A 26,209-nucleotide genomic window follows, 5' to 3' on the forward strand; every position below is an offset into this window, starting at 1 on the left:
GTTAACCGGAAAAAACTTCGGTTCGGATTGAGCTTTGGACATTTTAGTTTATTGGTTTGTAATAACTTTGTGACTTATTGATGATGCTGCCGCTAACATTTGTTTCTCACATAGTTTCTCTGTGCTAAGTGTCTTTGATTTAATACACACCTAAATGTTTTCCGAATTTGCTAAATCTAAAAACCAGTGATGTGGTTTACGTATAGGTCAAGCAATCAGAGGTCATAGACAGCAACAAAGTTCATCAACACACTTCCCAGCCAAAGCTTCCCATCTTTTTCTTCCACTTCACTTACTGATCTCACAACTTTGCCTTCACTATCTTCAAGAACCTGCATAAGCTTCCCTTCAGGACTATACTTAACCACCAATCCGTGCGGCCGTAACCCGATCTGGAACGAGTAGTGTGTTCTTGCAGTGATTGGCAGTCTCAGTATGAACATCCTCAGCTTAGGATATCTTGCCATTAAGTATGAGTAGTAGTTGCGTCTGCAATGAAGCGCCACCCAAAATTCACCGTTTTCGTTCGTTCTTACATTATCAGGATGCCCTGGTAAAAACGCAAACACATCTGTCGTTCCAGCTTTTTCGCCTTTTAACCAGTATCTTCGTAGGCTGCATTTAAACCAAAAGATGATTCTTTAGGCTGTAATGGATCGAGATATAGTCTTTATCGGTACTAACCCTTCAATAATACAGAGAAATGAATCCTGTGATGCATAAACACAAACAGATGTTTTCAATTCTCATATAACAATCATCTATAAGGGATTAACCTAGTACTTGTTATACTAGTGAGGCAACTGATTCAAGGTCTATTTACAGTTAAAGATAAGCCCATCACCAGACATTGATCACAATATCAAGATTAGATTGAATACTACTCACCTTCCAATATCGCCTTCGCAGAATACAAAGAAAGAACCGTCTTTGCTGATAGACACACCATTCGGAAACTGAAGATTTGAGACTAAAACAACAGCTTTCTTAGCTATTGGATCATACTTCAGCACTCTCCCAGTATTGTCTCCAGAGAAGACGAGCTGCAAGAAGTTCCTGAAAGAGAATCACAGTTCCAAAATCAGAACTTGTAGAGATAGACATGATAATGAACCACACAATTCACTCAAAACAAAATCATGTCACATTCACAATCAGACCTCCTCTGGTAATTGATACTGCTATCTGTAAAATAAACAGTTCCATCATCATCAATGTCAAGATCATTAGTAAAACCCAATGGCACACCCTCAGCTTCAGTTACAAGCGGCATTGCTAAGCCACCTTCAGGACCAACTTTCAAAAGTCCCATATACGCGTCGGCAATATACAAATCTCCGGTTCTCTTATCGAAACGAAGACCTAGAGGACGACCACATATATGCTCATTCCTCAAGTAACTCAAAGCAGAAGGCTTCGGATCACAAATCTCCGATCGATTACTCGAAGTGTAAGCAAAATCAATCCATTTCTGACCATTCCAAAACAAAACCCTACCATCAGCAACGCCGGTGTACGGACCACGTCCGAGAGAATCAAACGCGACGCTCTCTGGACCTTGGACTTGGTTTAGAAACAGAATCTTTGATTTCTGAAGTGAATTCTGCGAATCTCTCTCCCATGGAACTTCATCGGGACGTGGAGAGACGACTTCGTGAGAGACGAAATTGGGGAAATCGGAGATGGCGCAGTGGTGAAAAGGATCGATGCTGCAGTAGAGTGCGAGGGAGAGGGAGAAAAAGAGAAGAGTGATGGCTTTAGGAGATAAGAACAAAGCCATGATTGAGTCGTTGTTGAGGTAGAGAGAAAATCAGGGTTTAAAAGGGGAAGAAGAAGGGTAGGTAGATCCATTGGTGGTTGAGCAATGCCAAGAGAGCTCTCACTAGTCACTTCCATCCATCTTCACCGTCTAGTGGTAGCTACTAGCTACGGAGCTTTAATTATGTTATTTGAAAAATTAGAAAATAGACTGTAATTATATATAGGTAACTTACCAATGTTTCCACGTAAATTCGGATAATGACACAACTTCAACACTATGGTTCTGATTGGAAACGTGCGGGACAAAATTACTCCGGGATGGTGCAAATTTTGGATACAGGATGCACAAAACAGTCCTAGTTAGACTCAATTTTGGTTAGTTACTCTGCTTCTTAATCTGGAAAATCCAAATGCAATGCCTATTAAAGAAGTGAAGAGTAAGACGAGCAATTTTGGAAAGAAGAGAAATGAGTTAAAAAGGTAGATGGTTCTTTAATCTTATTTGGTCTGAGAGCCAAAACTGACACACGAACACAACAATTTAGAACCATATCCCACAAAAGGGCTTTCTCTATTCTTCTACTCTAATTTGAATATGGTTAATAAAATAATCAGATAACCAATTTTGTAAAAATAAAATGAATTCCCCGCAACATTGTCCTCTCTTCTCGGTCTTTTGCTCTTCTTCCCTACTCTCTCCTGTAAATTAGCCTCACCAAACAGCTGCTTTGATCTTGATCTTGTAGCGTTTTTAAATAAGCCTACCCCTTACACTGGCAAAAATGCAAATACTTCTTTCTTGTCTTTTCAGCTTCAGGTTCTTTAGTCTACAAGGCGTTTGTAGAACAGAACGTAAGCAGCCGAGGTCTTGATCTTTTCTTGGCTGATTGGGTGGACATGGCTATCATCAAAGTCATACCATCGATCACCTCCATGCTGTAAATGAAGAAGTAAATGAATTCAACTAGCATCCTTATGAGGTCAACAACTATAACTCTATGAAACTGGATACATACCAGCCGCCTTAACAATAATATATCCTGGTTAGAGACATCCTGATCATGGGTAATTCAACTTCTTACAGTTTTATAATATCCTACTCTACAATGGTTCCACAGGTTTGCAACACAAACACTTAAAATAGATGAACTGTTGAGACAAGAAATATAAGAGGATGATTAAAAATGTCTTTTCACTTACGTGAACATATGCAGTGTAATGACCCCCTCCCATGCTCCCATAGTGATTGCTGATCGCATAGAGCATGTAGCGATATGTTGTCTGACCATTCTTGTAAGAGATGTAGCTTGATAGATCAAGATCATCTAGCGGGAAGTCCACATAGGCCTCCAGCTTGTTCTTCATAAACCGGCTATACGAAAACCTCTTCAGATGAATAACCAGGATCTCTGGCAACCTCCAGAGATCTAACTTTTTGATAGCTTGCCGGTGCTCTTTGCAGCCAGGACAATACCTAAAACAATTTTGACTCATGTCAGCTACTAACAATCAGAGTATCCAAAGAATTAGTAAAGAGCAAGTCAGCCACACAAATAGATTGACATAATTCGAGATAAATCCAAAGATGATGACGAGTGAGGAAAAATTTCAAGACAACGAAACGTATCATATTACTAATTCTAAAAGGAACACTAAATCTAAGTCGATTTTCAACTGCACTATGAGCACGATTGTCAAAGGATAAATTTTCATGTGTCATAAAGCTGAGAATAGATATGAGAAATGGTTTTGAACCTCAACTCACCACATGTCATCAGGACCAAGAGGCTCTTCCGTCAAGAATGCTTCAAGGCACTTGAAAAGCGAAACGGATTCTTGAGGTCTCTTAGTTCCAAATTTGGAAACCTCAGGTAAGGAGCTCATAAGACAAGTATCATAAACGTCAAGATCTTTTACTGGCCAACGTGCTAGCACATTCACCCGCTTGGATTTATTTACAGGCTTCTCTTTCAATATTTCAGATTCTATTGAGTTTCCTCTGTCGTCAGTTAGGTAAAGCCTCAACACAGGATCTGGAAGAGATTCAGTAGTCTCCTTTACATCAGTGGAATTTATATCCTCAACTGAAGTAGTACCATCGGTATCTGCTTTATCAGTGGCTTCTTCTTCAGTTCGATTTTCAAGATTCTCTGTGAAGAATTCAGTAGGCATCTTAAATGAACTAAGCAGTTTCAGGTACAGGTTCTCGAGATCAGATCCATTCTCAACATCACAAAGCCTCGAGACCAAAGGGATTCCAAATGCCTTCCAAGTTGGACTAGATTTCCCAGATATAAACTGCCTGAAAACCATTGGAACGGTTAAATATTTGGTACCCATCAGTTATAAATTTCATGCATGACACTAGTGAACAGTGGTTAAACTGCACTAACATTTATTAACTGAACAAGAGCATGATCGAGATAACATTATAAAAAGAAAAGAGCTATAGGTATTGATTATCGAGGTAAGTGCATGTAATGATCTTTAAATTCATGGTGTTGCCAACATAAGCAAACAGATAATGTCCAAAACCACCTGACAAAGAAAACGGGGCTAGGGGCAATTTCCATTGATAAGAACCTTAGTTAGCATTTAAGTACTATGCAAACTTACTCTTCCAGCTTCTGATGCATATACACAATCAAAGGAGAATTGTTTGCATCTTTCTTTAACCGATACACGACAAGTTTGTCACCATCTCTGATCAAGGTTAATGAATCAGTAGGCTCCTCCAGGAAGCGAATAATCCGATTGTTATATACCTATACAAGTGAAGACCAAATAAAAGAAATTCCATTGTATGTGTTAATAAAAGCTCCACCTATGCACCAGAATGAGATCCATAGAAACAAATATAGAAATATACCTCCGTAACCAGTAAAGTTTCCTCCTCTGGTAACGAGCATGCAGTGACAAGAGCCTTATGAAGATCTTCAAATTTTCCAAACTTAGGAACATTGACAGTCAATGGAATAGGCAAACTACTCCCATCTGCACTCATGACTGTTAAATCCATTGTTCGCATTGATGTGCATGGCAAAGGTAGCGATAGGTACATGAATGGATCAAACATAACAGAAACTTTTTTGCAAATAGGGCAAACTAATGTTGACTTGTATTGGCCCTGCAACCAGATATACATATAAATGTCTTAGTGGTCGACAATGTTAGGATCATTTCTTAACAAATGCACTGAACCACAGAAGATGAGATACCCAGGATGTTAAAAGTTCATGACAAAGTCAGATGGTTAAACTGCAACGAGCATCATATCAAACGAAAAGCAATTCTATAATAACTTGACATAGTTATTGACAGGGCACAATATCTTCCTTAAAACAAAGAAAATATTGTGTGCACAGAACTCAAATCAAGAAGATAAAATTGCACTGACAAATCTGATGGAGGAAGTTTCAAACATATGCAGCTTAGATCAAAATGATACGTAATTGGATACCAGAATGCTATACAGCTTGAGCCATCCGACATTTTTCAAGTAAAGGTCAAACTAAAGTTTCCTAATGTGCAAACCCGATCCTTAGAGTGGTTGTCAGCAGAGGTAAATAAACAATTTAGGAACCTGAAGATATTTACTTGGCACAAATCAACAATTATTGAATCATTGCGAGCAACATGATTTCGCCAATATTCATCAGCCACTTCCGCGTCAGGACGGCCATCTCCATCTTTTGCTTCCACGTAAGGCTTGTTCCTTACACGGTTTAAGTCCTCGTGGAGTCCATCCAGCAAGAAAGCTAGAAGTTCCTGCAACCAAATAAAAAAACCTCAAAAACATGAATGGGATGTCCCAATATGCGGCCTTTAATGCTGAGAGACAGAAAGAAAACATCAGGAAGGCTCACTTAATTAAGATTCTATAAACGGAAGTGTTTTCTCTGACCTGCGAATCATGCTGATTAAAGCCACTAAACTGAGGAGCAAAGCGAGCAAGTTTTGCTTTAAATGTCCTTGGGGCCACTGTTGATGAACCTGGAGCCCACAGACTCCTTAATAAGTCACCAAAAGCTAGGGCGATCTCACCCTGCCACAAGAAATTTGATCGGTAAGGCTAATCAAGAAGCAAGAGAATATATTAATTAGCCACGGCGGATAAAATGTATATATACAGAAAGCCATAGATTGGCATACTTTCATTCCCAATGGGTTGTCAAGATTTATTTCTTTACTGTACTCTCCAAGAAAGAAGTCGACAAGCTTTGGTGTGTGAGCCAAGCACTGAAGGGAACTGTTCATGAAACAAGTGTTTCCTAGATTCTGCAAGCCTGTCAACCCCAAAGTTCCAGCTTCTCCAGCTTTTACCAAAAAGCTCAAAGAATTACTCCGTCCAAATCTGAACACTGTGCCACCATTTATGCCATTGGTAATCCCATTAGTTTGCTGTGTGGAACCATCTTCCTTTTTCGATTCCTTCAATTTGATGGAGTCTGATAATCCATAAATCTGCAGCTCTAGGAGCATCTGTTGGACCAAAAGTAATGCTATATAAGAAATACGGCATCAAAGAAATTAGGGGAAAAAAAATGGAAAACGGAAGGCAAGTCTGAAATAAGGTGAAGGCAGTTTTAATTGTCACATATTATGATGCAATATTTGCATTCACTCAAAAAGCATCACACTTACTTCCTGATCTGCTTGTTGTTGACAGTCCTTGGAATTGCTCACATCACTTTCGAAAAACAAGGTTGTTTGGCCAGAAATATCCCAAATGCGCAACTACAGAATCAAAAGCGCCCGTATAATTTGTAATTGCATGAATAAATATCAGAAATACTGCATCTACCATATAGTATGTATAAACTGACAAGCATATCGTGTACATAGTAGGTAAAAGATCATGCATGGAACACTTTACCTGCTCAGAATCCAAACTGAATATCTTGCATGCTCTTCTGAAACATTCAACTGAATTGTCCTGCATGAGGGAAAAGATAAGATTTGGAACCAGAAAAACAACAACTGAGAAGCTAAGCAAAATTTTGCAGATAGGAAGAACAAGAAACTAAGTTGTTTCTAATATAGTTCAAAGTATCAATCTTCATTGGAAGATGAAGTTTTTAAAACGATGGTGTTGAATCAATGAAACATATAGAATAACTTGGCCTACTGTAAAACAAAAAGTTTCAGGATGGATAGCAACACTCTAGCAAGAAATTCTAGTATTCATAATAGTTTCTCATTTCAACTATTTCCTTCTCAAGTTTCGTGTGGACAAGGGTGGCACAACGACAGACCTATATTTATGTAATGTCTTGTCTGGTAGAGAATTTTTGCTATGAACTAATAGTTCCAAGGAAACCAGGTCCCAGTGAAAAGAATCCAGTTTAGGTTTTTAATCATATTATAAAAGGAAATTCGACCACTCCACTTCTATAGCAGCAAGAAAATGTGGCACCAGCAAGACACTTGATCAGGCAAATAAAAAAGGCTGTAAGTTTGAAGATACCTTTTTGCAAATTTTAACCGCCAATGAATTGGTTTCCTGCAAAACGGAGAGCCTGAGTTGTACTGGATAAACGTCGCCTCTGTCAACTCCTCCAGCCGTGAAACTTTTAACACCTCTCTCAGTATTTTTATCATCATGATGCCTGGGAATAGATATTAGGGAAATCAGCCTCGCTTTTTAGAAGGTACAGTATATACAAAGGGTACCAACTTTATTGCAAGAATATAATAGGTACCATGATTAGAAATCCTGCATAAGTTTTATCAAGTTTATAAGTTTCTCCTACCATAATTAAACTTTATACTTATTCTCTCCACATCATAATACAAACTTCTAATATAGGATTTAAACAGGCAACGTCCAAAATATAAGCAAATTCTATTTAGTGTCACCAATGTGACCCCAAAGGTTCCTAATCTTATCTACCTCAGCCTCTTCTTCAAAAACTCGATCTCCAAAGAATGAAAAGATACAGATAATAAGAAAAATTCCATAGAAGAATCAGTTTGATTGGATACTGAGATAGATCAAATTTCCAGTTCAATCGGATGTAACACTAAAATGACAAGGATAGTGACAGATTTACTCAAGTCATTCTAGAAGGAACCATCAGATATATAAAGAGAAAACAACACTAACCATTTAAGTGCCTGCAGCCACATTTCACTTGAGACCAAAGCAAAGTCCCTGCCTGAGACGCTTGCTTCTCCCGTTTCACCAGTCTGTAACGCATCTCCTTCTCTCCTCAGATCGAACAAAATATCGGAGTTAAAGATGTTATTTATCAACTTCATAGGGCCTCCATAAGACGACCCAGTTGTAGCTGTATACAAGATCTCTCTTTTATCAACTGATTCAGAAGGCATTGAATCTTGGGCATCTTTCCACCACCTGAAATTCCAAATTCAAATATCGCATTGCTTAACTGACTGACTTCCAAATACCATTGGAGAGTACTTATATAAATCTGCAGATTCAATTTGATTGACTCCCATAATCCCATTCTAGTCTACTGTCAGCTCAAGCTCAAGCTCAAGCTGCTCAACTATCAATCAGTATCAGGGGATGCACCTTAGAGCTAAAGGGAAGGAAACTAAAAAAAAGGATCCTAGCGATTGTGCACGAAACAAATCAGGACAATCCATATCTATATCAATCAACACTAAAGCCTCTGACATGTGATTGTAAAACACTATATTCTTCACACTAGACAGTAAGAAAAGCAAATCTCGCCACATAAAATCACATAGTGAATCCAAATCACATTCATTTGATTCTTCAGCAATACATCGCTATAAAGCTCAAACAAGGATAACCATCCCCTATACATTCGAAAAGGATCCATAAGTTCCAGAATCCTCAGATCAATCAAATCTTTAAATCTTCAAATCCAACCCTTTCGAATCTTTTACTCGGATGCGACTCAGATTCGCCGAATATTCCAATCAAATGGAACATAGACGACATGAAATTAAAACGATACGACGGAGATAGAAGAAGAGAGACGGTGAGGAGAGGAGATACCTCAAGGGGACGAAGTAGACTCTCTGCTCGCCGTTGAACGAATCGATCCGCTGAGTTGAATCGGAAGATTCCTCGGACGATGTCCCGTTCATTGTTCCTCCGCACAGGTTTGCCAAAGAGCAAGATTCGCAGAGAGACAGAGAAGAGGAATGATATTTTTCAGACCATCAGCATCTTACAACGCAGGGCACAAAAAAAAAAAAAAAAAAGCAAAAGAGAGAGAGAGATTACGCCAAGAAATTTTTTTTTTTTTTTTTCGGAAGTATTGTCCCTTGTGAAGATGATATTGGGAAAGGAGGGAAATTTATATGATTATATTTTTATTTCACAAAATTCTATTTGACATTATTTTTCTCTATTGACAACGAATTTCATTTTATATCATTTTATACGAGTTTCTCTATTGACAACGAATTTATGTTTTTACGTATTTCATATCTATATCTACTAAATCAACAGTCATTTTTTAAATAACTGCAGCTTTCTCTATCTGCCACGTGTCAAAGTTTCAAATTCTCTTCTTTTACTTTTCTACGCCATTTTACTTATTTATTTGATAAAAATATATTCCCACAATTTTCTCTTTTTTTTTTCTCTTATCTAATTAAACTCACAACTAATCAAAAATATAAAAATCTTTTTCAATTTTTTCTCCCACGTTCCATTTACTCATTTACTAGATCATGACCCGCACGTACGTGCGGGGTTTTATATTATTTAAAAAGTTCTAACAAATTTTAATTCAATATAAATTATTTCGTTGTTTTTATGATATATATTTTAGTGTATTAGATTTGGATTCACACGTACGTGTAGAGATATTTTTTTAGAAATTGTTATATAGATTTTAAAAATATAAAATATTTTGTTGTATTAGTGAACTTTATAATAGTACAAATAATATAAAATTAGAGCAATAAACGAAATTCAGTTGCGTTAGTGCATAATTATATTTTAAGATCCGGACCTACACGTACGTACGAAATTATATTTAAGATAAAACTAAGATATAATTTAGTTGCAAAAGTTAAATGATGTTACTTTTTTTATTTTCTAAACTAATCAAAACATTTCTAATAGTTTGATTATATGTGTTAAATAGGATATAGATTCGGTTTGAGTTTGGTTATTTCATGTATATTAGTTAGGCGTAATTATTTTAGAACGGGAAACATATTCCGTCATATATCTGTCATAAATTCTTGGTCCCATAACCCATCTTGTATACGTGAAATAAAAATATGACAGTCCAGTATCCGGCATAAATAGAATATGTGTAACTGAAAATGTACGTACAGGGTTATGTATGTAAACAAATTTATTTTATATAGTGCTTATAACCTGAACTCATACCAGTTGGGTATTTAGTTTGATTTTTAATTTATGTTCCCCTCTCATCCCGTCTCGTAATTCCTATTCTCATTTCATTCCATTAAAATCATGTTCCAAATTCTTATTTGCATACTTTTAAATACCATACAATACATACTGTGAGTTTTGTAGATTAATATATATGCTGCTAAAGTTACAAATATATTTTAACAAATTTATTAATGTTTTTTTCCTTAGCTAAATTTTGCATATTCTTCTTTTTATTGTTTAATCATAATTAATTTGATTTTTGGACTAAAAATAAAAATTTGAGATACATCTTTAAAAGGGATATGCTATTGCTGCATAATTTGAATTCAAAATATATAATTAGTTTACATTATTTGAAAACTGTGTGCAATATATTAGGGATTTATTTAAGGAAGATCCGGTTGAAAAGCAAAAAATAAAACGCAAAATAATTTAAAATTTAATATATACAATAGATTGTTAGATATTTATCAAACTTGCTTTAAACGAAAGCTATAATGATAATTACTTTAAATTTATTATTATTTGAGTTTATTTCATCATAAATATAAAGAGTTGTTAATACCTAATATCGTATTTTAGAAATTGTGAAATAAAATTTTGTTTTATATTTTAAAATTTGTGAAAATATTATAACAAAATTGAATCTTAAAATATTTGTATTTAATTTTCTTACACAATTTTAAATTTAATTTTAAATTCCTCCATTGATAAATCTTTTAAATGATAGTGTTTTTAATTTTGAATTAAAATGATATTATTTTTCTTTTTATTTTTGATATAGAATAGTCTATTAAAATTTGTTTTATTTTTGAATTAAAGTCTTAGTTGGATATCAAATCTTAGTTTTTCAATTCCTATTGGTTAACAATTTTTTAAAAATTAATTTCAAATTTTCGTTTATAATTAATAAGAGAGAGAAAATTAGTTTATTTTTTTGGAAATTAATAATTATTTAAAAGAATTAAACTATTTTTTATTTAAATATTTTAATTTTGTGATTACTATTGTACCCTTAATGAGGTTATTTAAAAACACTAAAAACCAATGACATTTTTTGTAATTCTTTACCCTTTATAAGGTTATTTATTATCCAATGCTTCCCAATTAATAATATAGATTTGAGAAAACACTTTTTTTCCCCACAGTTTTCTCCTTTTTTTCCTCATAACTAATTAAATTTACTATTAATCAAAAGTAAAAAAAAAAGACCTTTTCATTTCTTCCTCCCACGTTCAATTTTTTTTATAACAATTAATAGATCTGATTTTGCTTAAACAATGATTGTGATTTTAATCAAACAATGATTTTTTTTAATCTATAAATCAAACAATGAAAATTTTGTTACTACTTAGAATTGATAATTTCATTTTTGTTTAGTCTCATTTTATTTTCATTAAATCTTTATGCCAATATAATATTACACATTACTATAATTAGTTTTTTTTTAAAAAATATCTAACATTTATATATTTAATTTATTCATCTTTATACTGTATATAAAAATGTAAATTAATTGTTAAAAATAAATTTTAATTATAATATTATCCCATGCATCGCATGGGCCTTAATACTAGTATATTTATATATCCTAAGGTTACCATCTATACTATTAATTGGGAATCATTAAATAATAAAAAACCTTTAAGTTGTAGATTATTACATAGAATGCCATTGATTTTTATAAATTTCAAGAAATAAAAAAAAAACAATTTTTAAATAATAGAAAATAAATCAATAAAATAATAACTACCCAATATTTTTGGAAATAGTTTAAAGATTCCATAATAAATCAAGTTATTTGCTGTCAAAAAATTATAAAAAATAAATCAAGTTATTAATTCGAAATTTTATAAATATAAACTTATTTATTTTGGTAATATATTATTAGATATTTCTAATAAATCTAATTTATTGTAACAAATTATCATTTAATTTAGATTTTAATACATTTCCTTAACAAAACTATGCTAATTAATTCTGATTAGTAGTATACATGAAAAAACGATTTTAGTATTTTATTTTCCAAATATGAAAAAATATTTAGTATATTTGTCATATATAATCTATACTAAATAGTTTCATCCTTTAAAATATAACCTATTCAACAAATAATTTTGGATTTTAGGTTCTAAATATCTAGATAATATTTTCAGTATAGATTAAATTATTTTACATTTGAATTAGAATTTAAATGATATAAATTTTGAAATATATTTTTTAGAAATGGGTAGTGTTCATTATTTTAAATATATATCATTAAAATTAATTTCAATTACATAAAAATATATATTTTAAAACATATTATAATAGTTACTATATCTCCAAATTATTTTATTTAGAGCCAAATAAATTAATATATCAAATCAAGTAAATTATTCTATTTCGTCTCAAATTGTTACAAGCTTATATTCTTCTAAATTCGATTATTTTATTTTTTCAAAAAATATTAAAATATAATTTAAAGACCAATGTTTAAATTTTCAAAGCAAATACTTCAAAATGAGAAAATATTCATTCACACCAATATTCTTATTTTTCTATTAAACTTGAATAGTTTCTTTTCTGGAAACAAACATTAATAGAATTTTGTTAACAGCTCATTACTTGTATTTGAACAATCATAATCACCATATTTGCATGCATAAGGATCATAGGAAATTTAAGTTTTTTTTAAAATTTTGGTCATCATATATTTAAAATATGCAATTAAGATTAGTATTTTTCGTCATCATCCACAAATAAAAATCTAATTTCATGTACAATCTATTTCCTATAAATATTATGCATACATCCACGTCGTTGATTATCTCACAATTAATCTAAGATTGGTTTATAAATAATATATAAAATAAATATTTGTTTACATCAATCTAACCTATATTATATTCTAATCTAATAAGATTTTTTTTTTCTAATTTACTCTTCAATTTCAAACTCCGAAATTTGACGTATGGTTCACAACATTAACTATTGTGTCATAAACAATATAAATTGCATTCTACGATTTTCTGCGTATATTATAATATATATACAACAATATATATCACCAAAACAACAAAATATTTTATATTTACAAAAAGTTTATTACAACACATTTTCTTAAAATTTCAAATCCCGCACATACGTGCGGGTCAGGATCTAGTAGATACTTATTAGAAGAAACTATACAAAAACATATTTACCCTGTTTTCTGAATAATTTTCATTATTGTTTCTTTGTCAAATTGGCTTATAAGTTATAAAACTAGTAATCCTGCATAATCTCGAAATTTTCTAATTTTTATTTGGAAAGTGCATAAGTACAGCAATTACTTTAAATGGTTCAACAATGAATAAATTCTAAAATGCTCTCGTCAGGATTAAAAAAAAAAAAAGGAACCCTGATTTCATTTGCAAATTCCGGATAGTCTGAAAAGCTTAATTTTTTTATCTATAAAGCCAAAAAAAGAGTGGGAGTGAATCCCCTAAAACACATTATGTTCAAGTAAATATCACATCAGTAGAACCGTGAGGCAGTGTCATAGACACTCCCACCAGGGTACTGACCCCTAGGCTCGAACCCGTGATCTCTATTTCCGCCCTGAAACCTAGCTCTCTCTCCGTATGCTTCAAACCGATCTGAGCCATATGATCTTGATGGTGCATCCGCCACAGCCGCTGGATCTTGAGCATTGCCAATGTAACCTTGGGGATGACCAGATGGCATTAGATTGGCCGGACCAACCGCGTTTGGATGGTACTGTTCCATCATCCCCATGGTTTGCTGCTTGTATTGTTGCTGCCTAGCTTGTGATTCTTTTCTCATGATCTCTTCTCTCTTACCTGTGTGTCGTGCTCTGAGTGTGGCTAACTGTTCTTCGTATCGAGAATTTATGGTACTTATTTTCTGTATAAAGATTTCAGATTAACTAATTAAAACCCAAACTAGAGTAATTCAGTAGCAGAACTTTCCAATTTGTTGCTAACCTCTCGATGTCTGGCAATCTCTGCATCCTCTGCTTCGATTTGATCTTTTGCTAGTCTTGTTATATCATCCATGAACTTCTGTTCAAGACCTTCAAATGTCTGCACCCCACGGTTATTATCATAACCAGTCTTTGGATTTTCTTGGTGTTGTGGTTGAGTTCTGATATCGCTGCCTTGCTTCTCCATTCCTGCTTTTGGATCCATTTGGCCACGATAATACGTCCTCGATGAATCAACACCTTGTTGTCCTGTGTAAAGAGAAGACTGGAATCAAGAGATAAAACCTAAAGCTCGAGAGACACTAGAGGCAAGATCAACATAAGGAATCATGTAAAAAATTTCATCTTTCCTTTTACTATTTCCACAAATATCTCAACCAGAACTAATATTCCTCTCATCTCATGTAAAATATCATTGGAAAAACTTACCAACTAAAGGTACAACTGTTGGTCATAATAAAGGAAGCTAAGCCATACATGAGTATGAGCATTGCTTGGTACAGTAGCTTATACAGAAATTGTTGAATTTACCAAGACTTCTGAACAACAATATCATTGCTATTAGACTTAAGAAGTAAACCCAGTACATGATAGTTGTTTTTCCGTATAATGCCAAGGTAGGTCTTTGTGTCAAAGACAGACTCAGTAAGCAAAGAGTTACCTTCATTGTAAACGGCCGTAGCCATAGGCCTTGACATATTTGGGCCATCTCTTTCCCATCTCCATTGACCCTCTGCTTGTGAATCTGAATATGACTGATCCCTCTCAGGCGTGAATGCCTCTAATTGACCTTGGAAATCAGAATGGGCGTCCTGTATCTGTCCAGTTCCATATGCACTGGCAGGTGAGTCAGCAAAGTTTCCCTGTCTTCTCATTTTTACTTCCTCTCAAATCTGACCTGCAAAGTTGACAACTCAGAATGAAATTCAGGTACCATGATATACAATCTCTGATACCAACTAAGAAGTAAGGACATTAACATGTTAAACCGTAGAGAAACACAATCTAAAATATAAAGCCACCATTCAGCTATAGCTTTAACCTAATGTACCAATTCAAAATGGATTACAGATACTGTATATCATCTTGCAAAACCAATCCAAAGCATCGATTTTTTGGAACCAGTCATGATTAGAGACGTCAATCGTTGTAAGCATGACAATGCCCCCACAAAGCTTAAGTAACAACCCACAAAGGGCCTCCCACAATATGAAACCAAACACTCCCACATCATTCATACATGAAAAGCCACACTCTTTTAATAAACTCTAGAGCTATAACAGGAACCCAATTCGAGGCAAAGTGAAGGAAGATAAACCCAAGAAATTTTAGCAACTACAAAGGAAACAAAAGGATCCTTCAAAATTAAGATTTTAACAATTCAACAATCTTTTATTAAGATATCAAATTCTTCTCTCACAGTTATCATCGATCGGTCCCAAGGATTCCGTATACCGATATCAGCTTTCAGATGAAAAATTTCTCAGAGACATTTCAATAGACACTTGACAATCGGAAACGAAAATTGAAACTTTCAAGTAAAAAACATCGATTCGATCTCCTAAGAGTTTAAAAGTGAAGACAGATAATAATCAGAAATCACAGAGAAACCAAAAGATGAGAAAATTAGTGAGAGAAAAAGGAACGATGAAATTTGAGAGTTTAACAACGTACCCGAAGCCACTCAAGCGGAAGAAGAAGACGACGCAGAAGAGGAAGAAGCGATGTACAATTTTAATTTTGTGAAATTTGGGTCTCTCTAATTGGGCTTCCGGGTCGGATATGTGCCAACTGCCAAGCCTTGTTCTAATAAACGCTAGGCGCTAGTCGGGCGGCCGGGGTGGGCCTAGCGCCTAGCGGGATTACTCGGGGATTAAACGGGATTACTCAGGGATTAACTTTAGATACTTTTAATTTAGATTTATGTATATATATTAAAAAAATGTAAGTGTACAATGATTATAACGTGGTACAGTGGTTTGTCTCCTTCTTTTGACCTTGGAAACGAGGGTTCGATGCTCAATTTTGATATTTATCTCTTTTTTTTTTTAAGAATCGCAAATTTACAAAATTGCCCCCATCCCCTTCCTTTCTCCCTGCGACAACAAAACCCTAGTTTCTGCGTTTTTTTGTTTTTTTTTTCACAATTCCATCGTTTTCATGTTTTTCTTTTAGGTTTATACCAAATTATGATAGATCTATTAGTTAACTATCGATTTCTAACTTAAATCAAAACAAAATATGAATTTTTTTCTGAAACTCCGATTTGTTAGCCGATTTGGACAAATCGCAACGGTCCACCACCGCCGAGCGCCTCGCCGGCGACTAATCGGCCGCCTAGTCCGCGTTTTTGAACAAGGCTGCCAAGTATAATCGGGTCGGACTGTCGGAGAAACAAAAAACTTTTTTTTTTTTTTTTTTTTTTGAAACAAAAAACTTGTGCAGTTCTTTTTTTTCATATAACAAAAACATTTAGGTAGGAAAAAAAAAACATTGGGAAATTTGCCAATAAAAAATTAATAATTAAGAAACTAACGCTTAAAAAAAAAAGAAACTGATATTGTGTATATTTTATGTAATAAAGGCAACTCTATCCTCTGTTTGAAGTCCACGCGCTTCTCATTTCTCAACTTTGTTTGACGTTTACGTCACCCTATTTCTCAACTTTGTCAGCCATCTTCACGCGCTTCTCATTTCCATCCTGACGAGTGAGAAGGAGTTTCTAGTCTTTTCATGTACTTCAGATGCTACGGACTTCATTTCCAACTTTGTGGTGCTATATATTTAATTCCACCTGCCAAAAGCGTCACTTTTGCAAATCACCCAAAAACATTTAGGAAATTTTTTATAAAAATACACCAAATTTTTTTTTCTTTTTATGAAAAATTGAAAATACTCAATTTTTTGTCGCACCGATAAAAATACATGAACTATTTATTTAGCGAGTTCAATATTCAACGTCTAAACCATATATCTTTTTTTTTGTTGTTAACACCATATATCTATTTTAGGACATTTCGTAATCAAATTTTAAAGATGATATTCACAGTATTCAATTCCGTTTGTTATTTTATTTAGTCTCTAATTTGGGATATTAACAGATTTAATTTATATGCTCGAAGATTTTTTTTTTTATCTAAATAATTCTGAATATATATAACTTTAATTTTCACAAGCTCGAAAAAAAGAGAGTTAAATACACATTTATGGATCTGCTACTAGTTTTGAATGTTGTTCATCTTAATTTGTGAGGGTCAGAAATTCAAGGGGATATTAATTCATTTTCACCAAATTATGATCCTAAATCCTAAATTTTTTTCTATTTATCTACAGAGATTTCATATAATTAAAAAGCTTCTTTCTTTTTTCTTTACATTAATTATTTCATCAAACATATGAAAAATTAAGTATCAATATATGGTAAACTAACATACTTATCTAAAATATGTGTATATATATCTCGTATTAATAAAGACTCAACTCTAAATGGGAAAAATTGTTTGATAAATTTACAAAAATTGTTTTTAAAATGGAATAGAAATTTAAGTGAAAAGTATTATGATTCTCAATTCTCATCATAATGGATATGAAGCAATTGCTTCAACTTCAAGTCCAAATTTGATCTCTCTGGTAGAAAAGTAATATTACGATCGACAATGGAGTCTCCGACGGTGTCTGAGTCACAGGTGTTTATGTTTTATGCCTTTATCTTAATCATTATGATGGTACTTGGCATCTTACGATATATTTACGAGCATAATCAACCTCCTACGGAACTAGGTCTTGAGACTCACCAAAACCATCATCCACAGCCTATGACTCAACAAGACATTGAAACCGGACATCTAACGCCACCACATCCTCAACAAGACATCAAAACCGGATATATGATGCAGATCGAGAAAATAGAGTTTAAAGGTATTGAAGAAGAAGGATTTGATCAGATTTGTTGTTCAATTTGTCTTGAAGAGTTTGAAGATGGCCATGATATTATCCGTATAAAGATGTGTAGACATGTTTTTCATCGTCTTTGTATTGATTCTTGGCTGAAACAGAATCAAAGCTGCCCCAATTGTCGATGTTTCTAACTAGAGTTTATTTTTTTTTCTCTTTAAATCGATTTATTTCATAATTGTTAGTTTCTGAATTTAATTTTAGCAAACTATTGAATCAATAATTTTTATTTATTTGGAAGTGAAACTATTGTATGTATATAAATTGCATGTACCTACAAGTTAACTTATGTTTTACAACATAACACATAACAAATAGAAGAGAAACAATTTTGGTTTGGTTCGCCTGTCCATTATTCAGACAAATATCTATATTCGTTTTGCATAAATACGTTTCATTAGAGATTATCCAAAAAAAAGTATTTTTGTTTATGCTCTCGTGTATGGCATTTCTGTTCAACTACAATAATGGTGGCTCTGTAGACGCATCAACAAACGTTGGTTTGAACTACGTCCTCCTCGTAGACAACCTCCCACCTCCGTCTGAAGTTATTAACCTCTACACGAGTCTTTAAGTATTGCAAACATTCGGATATTCGACACAAATACGAATGTTCTTAATGGCTATTAGAGTTATGGTATGCCTAAAGAACCAAGAATTAGAGGTTTTTTCGGTCAGTGAAGACACGTTGTTAACACCTTGTTCGTGACCAACATTGAGGATTTGAGCCTTACTTAACTGACGTCAATATCACGTGCATTACTGTTGGAATGAAGTCATCCCCGGAGAAGTCGGCTCTTACGTGCTGCCCTTCAAAGAATCATATCCCCTTTTAGCATTATTGAGAATTTGGGATCAATGACTTCTTTTGATTGGAGAAACAACTTTTCTCTCTTTTTCAAATCAGAAGAAGTCATTGATCCCAATAATGCTGAAAGGAGTATGGCTCTTTATAATCCAGATGTGTGAGTGTAACCATTCTCCACAATTGTCTCTCAAGTAGGTAATGTTGAAATCCTAGTTGAGATGATATACTTTACTCATTTCATAAAATTTTAGACTTTAACAGATAACGAAACCCTTATCCGGGATTTAATGGGTTTCGAGTTGGTCTTAGATTTCACATAAGTATTTGGAAGTTGAAACTACTAAACTACATCAGAATTGGGCTTTGATGTTTTGCCCAGCTCCAACGTTTTTATTGGTAACACTTTCTTGGCAGGAAATCATTTACTTAAAAGTGTAACATCTAATTATTTTATTTTAATTTTCCAAACGTAATATGATAACATCTATAACTGTATTTTACTTTAAATTTTTTTAAGTAACTTAATTGTTGTAATTGCATTTAATTTACTTGATTTATATTTTTTCTATATATACAAATGATTCTTTTGTTTAAAGATATACATATAAAAAATAGAACATTCTCCTTTTCACATTTTATCTTATATTAATGATTTTGCATTGGTTTATTTTATAGTTTCACAACAATGTTATCAGTATGTTTAATCCTTTATAAGTTTTTCAAAAACGTAGTATTATGATAATTTCAAAGTTTTATGAGCGCATAGTAAATTACAAAGATTTATAATACCACGTTTTAAAAAAGAAAATTCAAAGGGTTAGAAAGTTGTGCTGATAACATGTTATGTTGTGAAATTATTAGATAACCAAATCAAGATCATTGATATCATATAAGAACGTGAGAAGGAGAATGTTTTATTACTTATATTTTGAAGAATTACTGATATATCTATACTATTAATTGGGAAGGATTATATAAAAAATAACCTTACAATATGTACAAAATTACAAGAGAATGCCATTACAATTTATATTTTTATTGACAAATTTAAAAATTCCGTGGAGGGGTAAAATTGTAAAATTGCCTCTATTAGGACGCGGATCTCGGATCCTACACTCGGATCCTTTTGCGAAAATATAGCTGACCCGATTAGAATGAACCTTGGATACTTACAATCAATACACACGCGGATCTTGGATACTTCTCGGGTCTCTATCCAAGCTAAAACGGTAAAGCACGCGGGTCCTTGGTCACACCTGAATTTTTAAAGAGTTATAAAAACGCGGGTCCTTGGGCCGCGTCAGTAGGGCTTGGAAGATGATCGAAAATGGCCTTCATATCTACAGCCTGCATTAACTGAATCCATATTATATTCCAAAAATAAAATTTGATTACCTAAACAAACTAATTTATAAACGTGTAATTGGAGAACAATCATAGCAGCGAATATATGCTATAAGTTCGATTACCTTAACAAGAAAAGTTATAAATTGAAATCTTGAATAACATAAATCACGGACACTACCTTACCAAACTAATCTCATATCTTCCGATGATTATGCAAAACTTAATCATTTTAGATTCTAATCCTATCAAATCAAGCATATTCGATTAAGGATTCTATTAAATTCGGATACGCAAATATATTTTCATGTTTAAAAAACTAAACCCTAAAATGAGAGTTGTATATGTTAATAGTATATATAGATTACTCGATAATCAACTTTTAGAACACACAATCATACAAAGCTTCACTTCATTTCTATCTTCTCTTATCGTCCACAAAATGACTTAGCAGAGAGTTAATGTAAGAGGTGCCTATGTGATTTAAGGTTCTTATCTAATTTAGTTACATTGAGTTACATTATTCCTGACCCGTTATATTCTTTACAGTTAAAACATGGGACAGACCATGTTCAGAAGAAGAGAGAGTCAACCAAATCATCTTGAAGAGAGGCAAGAAGAATTTTCTCTTTATTGCATATTTCCACAATTCTTAACAATTTCTCGAAACAATTGTCATTCTACTCAATTTCTTTCTCTACAATCTCAAACATTAACTTTTACACATAATTACTTTGGGAGATATCAGTTTCTGGTTTAATTAAGTAATATTCTATTATGTAAACTAAATTATCAATCAACTTTCAGACATATAAGTAGTTTTAATCTATGATATACATACGAAGACAAATATGAATGTAAACAACAGTGTAAATATAAAAGAGGCACTAACCTTTCAAACATATATTTCTGTATCTCCAATGAATATATAACACTTCCCTTCTCCATAATCTTATGTTAATAGAATCGGATGTTTTATCTTAAAAACATTGAATTTTGTTACTAAAATAATTGATTTTTAGAGGCTCATATGAACTAAGTTAACTTAAACTCAATAATAGTAGGTAAACCTAAACTCATATCGTACTAACCTTTAATATATTTATTTGATAATGTCTACAATGACAAGAATTCTAATGAATAAAGAACATACTTATCTAAGTTATAAATAATGTTACATTTATATATCTCGAATAATCGAGTGAAATTAGAAATCCGACTCCTACATAAGAAATAGACTTGCAAAATAATACTTGGCCTGCAGACATTGAGATTTGTATCATGAATGTAATATTGAGCTTTCTATCATTCATGTAACATATTTCAAAAAGTACTGATGTATTATAATGATCGTAAAAAGAAATACTTATCTTCTTGGTCCCTCTTCTTCTAAGGACCCATAAAAATGTTTGTAAAAATTTGAAACAATTATAGAAACAATCCATTAGTAGATCTATTTAAAGGTTTCAGAGCTTTACCGAAAAACACAATATAGATTCCAAATTGATTAAATTTAGTCTCTTTACACTATAAATTTGATGAAACAGATTGATTCACTACCTAACATGTTCAAACAAAACGAAACAAAAAAAAATATTAGTTGCAATGGAATTAGATATGAAAAGTTCAATAATTACCCAAATTTCTCTGCGATCTTCACAATCCTTACATACGATCTATAATGAATCACATAAAAATCATATTTATAAACTCAATCACAGATTAAAAAACAGTAAAAACATAGATCTCACACAAGAAAAGCTTACCTCTTTGTAGAACTAACAATTTGACGATCACAATCTATAAGCAAAGACGAATTATGGGGATTCTGTATCGATTTCACTACTGAATCGTCGATCGACCGACAATAGTTTTTTTTTAAGGTTGATTTTTTTTTTCGTTTTCAGACAACGATGGATCCAAAGAAAATTATTTGTCCAGATAATAAAAAAACATAATCATTAATATAACAAATACTAGAAAGGTTGGGCAATATCACTTTAGGACCAACCGTTCTATTATACAGCCCATTACAAAACTTTAGGTTTGGGGTTATGACCCACGTTTTAAAACTCTGCGTTTAAATGTCAGTGAAAAATAACATAGTAGTTATGTTGCAAAAAAAATAAAAAATTGTAACTATTCATATTAATTGTTTTCCAACAAACCAACCAATTTTAAAAATTGTTAGGCTATTAGCTATTATTCTAATTGTTACATCTTTTAATAACTACAGTTTTACAAAATATATGTTTAATCAAAAAGAAAATCAATATGTGTAAAACAATTCTTCTATAGTATGCTACTATTACTATATCTATACTTTTTATTATATATTTTAATTACACAAATCAGTAAAATACATCTAAAATACAACGGTACGTAAATCATATATTTTATATATCACCACTGACACATATATATGATCAAAACAACAAAATAATATATTAAATAAAAACTTACCGAAACATATTTTTTTGCCTTCTCTGTAAACATTGTATTTGGTAAAATCAGAACCATATATATTAAGACATTGTTTTGTTATGTAAGAGCTGTAATAGAAAACTTAACTTTGTAAATCGTCTTTCTTAGACAAAATCATCATCAAATCATTATCTGAAAACAATTTAGGAACAAGTTAAATATCAACACTTTTCAGGAAACAAAATCTACTGTCTAAATCTATACAAAATCAAATTATAGCTTATATTAACTCCAACGAATAGAAGATTTTGATAATAGATTGAGTAACCCGGTTAAACACAAAAATTATAGACAATCAATTTCGGATCTAAACAACAAATATAATTGAAAATACTTACTCATGCAAGTTCGTATAATCACAGTGATAGTCCAAGATCTCTGTTGAAACATAGAATTACAAAGATTGTAAAATGAATCGACAGATTATAAAAATAGATTGATTGAAGAAGAATCTCTAAAAACCTTACCTCTTTGAAGAAATACCGAATCTTATATGGAAATTTGATATACGGAGACGTACTCGATTGATTATCTAAACTTTTGACATTGTTTGAAAAATCGAAAAAATCTTCTGGGTTTTGGGGTTGCATTACTTTGAATAGGATAAGACAAACAATGTTTCGATCATCTTCTGAATTAAAAAAAAAAAAAAAAAAAAAAACGAAAACATGGATCATACATGGGCCATTATCTACTACTTAATGGGTCTATCAAAATTCCGGCCCAATCCAAATTAAAAGGTCAATCATTCATGGGCCATAATCTTTTAAATAATCATTTATATTTATGAAAATTGTATCAAATTACAAACAGTAATTTTATATCACCAAACAAATAATTTTATAGTTTAAGAAATAAAAATATACAATATAAATCAAAATAATAATTTGGTTTCACAAATATTACAACCAATTTTGCAACTTTCTAAATAATTCAACAAAACCAAACAAAGATATCCAATCATTCACCAATCAAAATTACTAAAATCTTACTAATTTTTCTTTCCAAACTTTTAAACCAATCAAACAAAAAAAACCCGCACGTACGTTATACAACACTATATGTTATACCCGTTTTCACTATATGTCATACAAGACATATTCAACCTTCTTACTAATTTTTCATTCCAAACTTTTAAACCAATCAAACAAAAAAACCACGCACGTACGTTATACAACACTATATGTTATACCCGTTTTCACTATATGTTATACAACGCATATTAAACCCGCATATTTCAAAATATAAAACCCCGCACGTATGTGCGGGTCCGGACCTAGTATAAGATAAGATGAAAACATATATAGAAGATGATGACTGTTTTCTATATACGTATTTTCAAGTTTTTCTTTTTCTCTTTTGAAAGATATGTTCTATGTTGATTATTATTACTCTTTTGCTGGGTTCATACACTTATTATATTGATTTGTAGAGAAATTAAAGATCGAATGCTCTTTAAGACCATCATGATTCGTTATTATGCATGCTGGCGTAGGGTGTTTAAGCTTCGGTAGACAAATTAAAATAAAAAAATTTGAGGACAAATATCTTCTGGAGAGTTTGGGGCCACATTTCGTTATTCTTATCCAAGGTAATGAAATTATGAAAAGTACTTATTAGGAGAAAGCAGCCCAAAAAAAAAACTTTAATTACAATTGTATATTGACTATTGTTAAACTCTATACTATTATTTTTCGAAATATAAACTTTAAACTTTATTCATTTAACAAAGGGGGCTCATTAACATGTAAAAACTTGAGATTTTTGTTTCTTCTAAGTTTAATAATTAATCACTGAGATCTGAGAAGTATACTTTAAACAAATAATTTGAGTTTTTAACAAACAAACAAAACAAAACTAGGCAGTGGAAAACTGAAAATCTCTAATAACTAATTTATTTAGACCATGTACATGGGTGATTTATTTTGGGTATCAGTAGCCCAAAAACTATTTAATAATGGATCAAACACAAAAATTGGGTCTGATCCGTATCAGTCCACTGATACTTGTGATACCCAGTTTCATGTGACGTGTCAGTTTTCTATTGGACAATGATTGTATTTTTTACAGAGAAAAAAAAAATCATTTGCTCTCAAACCCCGATCCCTTCTCTCCTCCACCGATTCTTCTTCTTCTCCATTTCACCTCTCCATTTCTTTTGTGTGATCTAGGATTTCTGATTTCTGTTTTAAAATCACAAAAAAATCAGGATTTCTGATTTCATGTTTAAAATAGCATGTTAATAGAGTATCGATAGATAGGTAGCTTCAACGTAAGGAATCTAAATTGGTTTTAGCTCAAAAGCGAAAACGATGGGTTCCATTGAAGAAGAAGCAAGACCTCTCATCGAAGAAGGTTTAATATTACAAGTCTGTTCAATTTCGATCTCTTGGATTCGGTTAATCAATTAGGTTTTGCGAATTTTGATTTTGCTGAAATTTCAAAACTTTTGACTTTAGATTGATCTTATGCATTTTTATTCTGGGTTTATTGAGATCTTTTCTGGGTAATTACTGTTTTATCTTAGTGTTCTTGATCGTTTTTGATTTAGTTGATGATTCCAATGTTTGAGTTTTGCAAATAAAGATCAAATTTTGCTTGATTTAGTTAGCTAATTTATTGTTGTCTTTGGCAATTTTGTTGAACTAGGAAGCGAAATTGTATGTTGAAGATGGTTCAGTGGACTTTAATGGAAACCCACCATTGAAGGAGAAAACATGAAACTGGAAAGCTTGTCCTTTTATACTTGGTAATGAATGTTGTGAGAGGCTAGCTTACTATGGTATTGCTGGGAATCTTATCACTTACCTCACCACTAAGCTACATCAAAGAAATGTGTTTGCTGTTACAAACGTTATCACATGGCAAGGGACTTGTTATCTTACTCCTCTCGATGGTCATATCTCATGAGTGTATATAGCTTCTGTGTCTATCGGTTCTGAAGTGAATTGAATTGAATTAGCTTGAATTAGCTTGTGCATACTTAAACTAGCAAATGGATTTGATTCTTGGGATCTTTCCACAGAGACTACAGAAAATCAGAAATCTTCTACACTTGAATCTTTACTTAAGTCTAGTTGTATCTGCATACACCAAATTTCCCTTGTAGATTATGCGTCATTCTTATAGTTACATTCTCTTGTTTGTATATGCAGGTTCCCTGACGCTATACCGACCATGAAGCCAATGATGACTTCTCTTCCAAATGCATTTATTGCGACCAATACAAAAGTATTACTTGAATGGTTACAGATATGAGCTGGCTTTGAGCATTGTGTGCACGTTATTCTTTAATCATGTGATATATTTGGTTTCTCTCTAGTTAGAGAAGCTTTGGTTTGGTATGTGAGCTGTTTGATTTTCTTCAAGCAATTTTGGTGTTGTGATGGAACTCTCCTCTCTTCTTACTTATCCTTTAGGACTTTTTGTTTACCATAGATTATTTGCTTTGGACTACTCCTTAAGCTAGAGGGTAATATTTATGCTTCTAGGTTTGTTTTTTTAGATTGTAATATTACCTTTTGTAATCTTATGTTTT

The 26,209-nt window shown here is 32.5% G+C and overlaps 3 protein-coding genes and 2 long non-coding RNA genes across 6 annotated transcripts; 1 reads left to right on the top strand and 4 right to left on the bottom strand.

The window, feature by feature from the left end:
• Window positions 1–51: 51 nt before the first annotated feature.
• Window positions 52–1,902, bottom strand: LOC9310108 (protein STRICTOSIDINE SYNTHASE-LIKE 3). Its single transcript, XM_002873995.2, has 3 exons — window positions 1,161–1,902; window positions 889–1,056; window positions 52–615 (listed from the first exon to the last, which is right to left on the bottom strand). Exons 1-3 carry the CDS (start codon window positions 1,778–1,780, stop codon window positions 216–218), a joined length of 1,188 nt encoding a protein of 395 aa, XP_002874041.1. The 5' UTR covers window positions 1,781–1,902; the 3' UTR covers window positions 52–215.
• Window positions 1,903–2,211: 309 nt separating this feature from the next.
• Window positions 2,212–8,974, bottom strand: LOC9310109 (ubiquitin carboxyl-terminal hydrolase 8). Its single transcript, XM_021022165.1, has 13 exons — window positions 8,753–8,974; window positions 7,868–8,119; window positions 7,229–7,370; window positions 6,638–6,697; window positions 6,406–6,498; window positions 5,914–6,243; window positions 5,666–5,806; window positions 5,359–5,529; window positions 4,631–4,888; window positions 4,378–4,526; window positions 3,527–4,063; window positions 2,962–3,235; window positions 2,212–2,697 (listed from the first exon to the last, which is right to left on the bottom strand). Exons 1-13 carry the CDS (start codon window positions 8,842–8,844, stop codon window positions 2,584–2,586), a joined length of 2,613 nt encoding a protein of 870 aa, XP_020877824.1. The 5' UTR covers window positions 8,845–8,974; the 3' UTR covers window positions 2,212–2,583.
• Window positions 8,975–13,374: 4,400 nt separating this feature from the next.
• LOC9310110 lies at window positions 13,375–15,861 on the bottom strand. 2 transcript variants are annotated; one of them, XM_002873997.2, is made up of 4 exons: window positions 15,756–15,861; window positions 14,743–14,979; window positions 14,083–14,330; window positions 13,375–14,002 (listed from the first exon to the last, which is right to left on the bottom strand). In XM_002873997.2, exons 2-4 carry the CDS (start codon window positions 14,954–14,956, stop codon window positions 13,613–13,615), a joined length of 852 nt encoding a protein of 283 aa, XP_002874043.1. In that variant the 5' UTR covers window positions 14,957–14,979; window positions 15,756–15,861; the 3' UTR covers window positions 13,375–13,612. The 2 variants fall into 2 exon arrangements, with proteins under 2 accessions (XP_002874043.1, XP_020877826.1); XM_021022167.1 differs by lacking the exon at window positions 15,756–15,861 and adding an exon at window positions 15,502–15,721.
• Window positions 15,862–19,792: 3,931 nt separating this feature from the next.
• Window positions 19,793–22,105, bottom strand: LOC110227756. Its single transcript, XR_002331442.1, has 3 exons — window positions 21,954–22,105; window positions 21,825–21,863; window positions 19,793–20,190 (listed from the first exon to the last, which is right to left on the bottom strand). It is a non-coding gene; the product is annotated as an uncharacterized LOC110227756 (long non-coding RNA).
• A 2,645-nt stretch (window positions 22,106–24,750) lies between these two features.
• LOC110227130 lies at window positions 24,751–26,169 on the top strand. Its single transcript, XR_002330926.1, has 2 exons — window positions 24,751–25,040; window positions 25,321–26,169. It is a non-coding gene; the product is annotated as an uncharacterized LOC110227130 (long non-coding RNA).
• Window positions 26,170–26,209: the final 40 nt, after the last annotated feature.

The sequence above is a fragment of the Arabidopsis lyrata genome, assembly GCF_000004255.2.
Source record: "Arabidopsis lyrata subsp. lyrata unplaced genomic scaffold ARALYscaffold_6, whole genome shotgun sequence".
In the NCBI taxonomy this organism is placed as follows: domain Eukaryota; kingdom Viridiplantae; phylum Streptophyta; class Magnoliopsida; order Brassicales; family Brassicaceae; genus Arabidopsis; species Arabidopsis lyrata.